The following is a 3,423-nucleotide window of genomic DNA, read 5'->3' on the forward strand; positions in this document are numbered from 1 at the left end:
GACCAGATAGATGAACCCCCAACCAGATAGACGAGCCCCCCGACCAGATAGATGAACCCCCCGACCAGACAGATGAACCTCCCGACCAGATAGATGCACCCCCCGACCAGATAGACAAGCCCCCCGACCAGACAGATGAACCCCCCGACCAGATAGATGAACCCCCCGACCAGAAAGACGAGCCCCCACACCAGACAGATGAACCCCCCCAACCAGATAGATGAACCCCCCCGACCAGATAGACGAGCCCCCCGACCAGATAGATGAACCTCCCGACCAGATAGACGAGCCCCCCGACCAGACAGATGAACCCCCCGACCAGACAGACGAGCCCCCGACCAGACAGATGAACCCCCCGACCAGACAGATGAACCCCCCGACCAGATAGATGAACCCCCAACCAGATAGACGAGCCCCCCGACCAGATAGATGAACCCCCCGACCAGACAGATGAACCTCCCGACCAGATAGATGCACCCCCCGACCAGATAGACAAGCCCCCCGACCAGACAGATGAACCCCCCGACCAGATAGATGAACCCCCCGACCAGAAAGACGAGCCCCCACACCAGACAGATGAACCCCCCCAACCAGATAGATGAACCCCCCCGACCAGATAGACGAGCCCCCCGACCAGATAGATGAACCTCCCGACCAGATAGACGAGCCCCCCGACCAGACAGATGAACCCCCCGACCAGACAGACGAGCCCCCGACCAGACAGATGAACCCCCCGACCAGACAGATGAACCCCCCGACCAGACAGATGAACCCCCCGACCAGACAGACGAGCTCCCTGACCACAGACCGACGAGCCCCCAGACCAGACAGACGAGCCCCCCGGCCAGACAGACGAGAACCCCGACCACAGACAGACGAGCCCCCAGACCAGACAGATGAACCCCCCGACCAGACAGACGAGCCCCCAGACCACAGCACAGTGTGTCTCATCTGTCTGTGGTCTGGGGGCTCGTGTTCCACACACTGTCTTTATGCTGTAATCAGTCTGTCATATTTAATATTCAGATGTTTTCACAGTGGCAGTTTATTGTCTGGAGTAATGGGCAAGTAGACAGATGTGTATTAAACTGTTTTATCTACCCAGCCAGCCACGACAAACAACGTCTCTTCTAAGGTCAAAGGGTCACCTGGATTTATTGAGCAACCGATGGAGGGAGGGAGGGAGGGAGTGACGGCGGGGAGGGAGAGAAAGAGAGAAATAAATAAGTCCTAGTAAACATTATACACTGTTTACTGATCTATCTTGGTACTGAAGAGTTGGTGAGGAGGTAGAGATCATAAATCTAGCTATGCCACACTCTGTCTAACCATACCATACAGGTTATTATATCTGGTGGGAGCTCTGTCTAACCATACAGGTTATTATATCTGGTGGGAGCTCTGTCTAACCATACAGGTTATTATATCTGTTGGGAGCTCTGTCTAACCATAACATACCATACAGGTTATTATATCGCTTGTGGGCATCCTTGGGTACTTACTACATGTTGTCGTTTCCCACCAAAGGTATTTTTAGGCTTAGTTAAGAATGTCTTGAGATCGTTGGATCAGAAATGTCAAATCAAGTGCTTCGTTTGTTTGAAACACTGTACAGACGTTTTATAAAGCATACCGAGGAAATGAACAGGAAACTAGGGTTTAATAGAGCTTGTCTTTCTAAGATCCTTGGTGACTGACTGCTCTCATCTCCCAAAGGAAGTCCCAGCTCAGATGGAGAGGGGTAGGATTGAGTATAGAGATGGATCGTAGAGCAGGGGGATATGTACGGTAATACTGTATGTGCTGGCTGGGGTGCTTGTTAATGTTGAATAATTTTTTTACATTGGGGAAATTGAGACATTCATTTTGTGTAACCGTTGTGTAACTGCGGTGTAATCGTTGTGTAACCGTTGTGTAACCGTTGTGCAATCGTTGTGTAACCGTAGTGTAATCGTTGTGTAACCTCTGTGTAATCATTGTGTAATCGTTGTGTAATCGTTGTGTAACCGTTGTGTAATCGTTGTGTAACCGTTGTGTAATCGTTTAGATCTCTGTAACATTATGTTTGTTTGTGTTTTCCAGGAGCGATTCACGGACGACTGTAGGTTCTGGGAGCGTTTCCAGGAGAGCAGTTACAACACTTATGCCTCGGTGTTGCACCGGAACCACCGGACGGGACGGGACTGGTACGTGGCCCTGAACAAGAGAGGAAAATCTAAGATGGGCTCCAGCCCCAGGGTCAAATCCCAGCACGTTTCCACGCACTTCCTCCCCAGGCTCAGTGTGCACAACCTGCAGAGCGTTCGTGGTTTCACCATCACCGACAGGAGCAAAGAGAGGAGGAAAAAACAGGCGCCACTGCTCAAACCGCCCTCACAACCATACAGGGATGTTAATTCAGAGACACGGAAGAGGGTGCAGACTGTCAAGTACTGGCCCAAGTTTCGGTTTGGATAGACTACGAAGTGATGAGGGAGGAAGTAATACAAACTGTATGTGTGTTATATGGATTGACAGGATGGATTACTGGCCAACGTAAACATGGACATGACACCTGTTGTCCTCAACAACAACAACAACAATCGCTGAACTTTTACTTTCCGTTATTTCAAAGCATTCCAGATGTCATAAAATAGTGAGTTAAAAACCTAAGGGCTGTAACATGCAGTCATTAAGCTTTGTGATTGTAAGGCTATGATGGTTACAATGGTTGTACAGCTATGATGGTTACAATGGTTGTACAGCTATGATGGTTACAATGGTTGTACAGCTATGATGGTTACAATGGTTGTACAGCTATGATGGTTACAATGGTTGTACAGCTATGATGGTTACAATGGTTGTACAGCTATGATGGTTACAACTGCTTCCGAAGGTGGTCCCCTTCGGGCCAATTAAAAACACAATATGCGATAACTAGTTCATATATAGTTAGAACCACAATATGCGATAACTAGTTCATATATAGTTAGAACCACAATATGCGATAACTAGTTCATATATAGTTAGAACCACAACATGCGATAACTACTTCATATATAGTTAGAACCACAACATGCGATAACTAGTTCATATATAGTTAGAAACACAACGTGAGATACATTACATTATCAAAAGACACCTGCTCATCAAACATCTCATTCCAAAATCATGGGCATTAAAATGGAGTTGGTCCCCCCCTTTGCTGCTATAACAGACTCGATTTCCACTAGATGTTGGAACATTGCTGCAGAGACTTGCTTCCGTTCAGCCATAAGAGCATTAGTGAGTTCAGGCACTGATGTTGGGCGATTAGGCCTGGCTCGCAGTTGGCGTTCCAATTCATCCGAAAGGTGTTCGATGGGGTTAAGGTCAGGGCTCTGTGCAGGCCAGTCAAGTTCTTCCACACCGACAAACCATTTCTGTATGGACCTCGCTTTGGGC

The 3,423-nt window shown here is 48.3% G+C and overlaps 1 protein-coding gene across 1 annotated transcript; it reads left to right on the top strand.

The window, feature by feature from the left end:
- Positions 1–1,991: 1,991 nt before the first annotated feature.
- On the top strand, positions 1,992–3,207 carry LOC118965066 (fibroblast growth factor 5-like). The gene has a single exon (XM_036981819.1). It carries the CDS (start codon positions 2,062–2,064, stop codon positions 2,455–2,457), a length of 396 nt encoding a protein of 131 aa, XP_036837714.1. The 5' UTR covers positions 1,992–2,061; the 3' UTR covers positions 2,458–3,207.
- Positions 3,208–3,423: the final 216 nt, after the last annotated feature.

The sequence above is a fragment of the Oncorhynchus mykiss genome, chromosome 6, assembly GCF_013265735.2.
Source record: "Oncorhynchus mykiss isolate Arlee chromosome 6, USDA_OmykA_1.1, whole genome shotgun sequence".
NCBI lineage: Eukaryota > Metazoa > Chordata > Actinopteri > Salmoniformes > Salmonidae > Oncorhynchus > Oncorhynchus mykiss.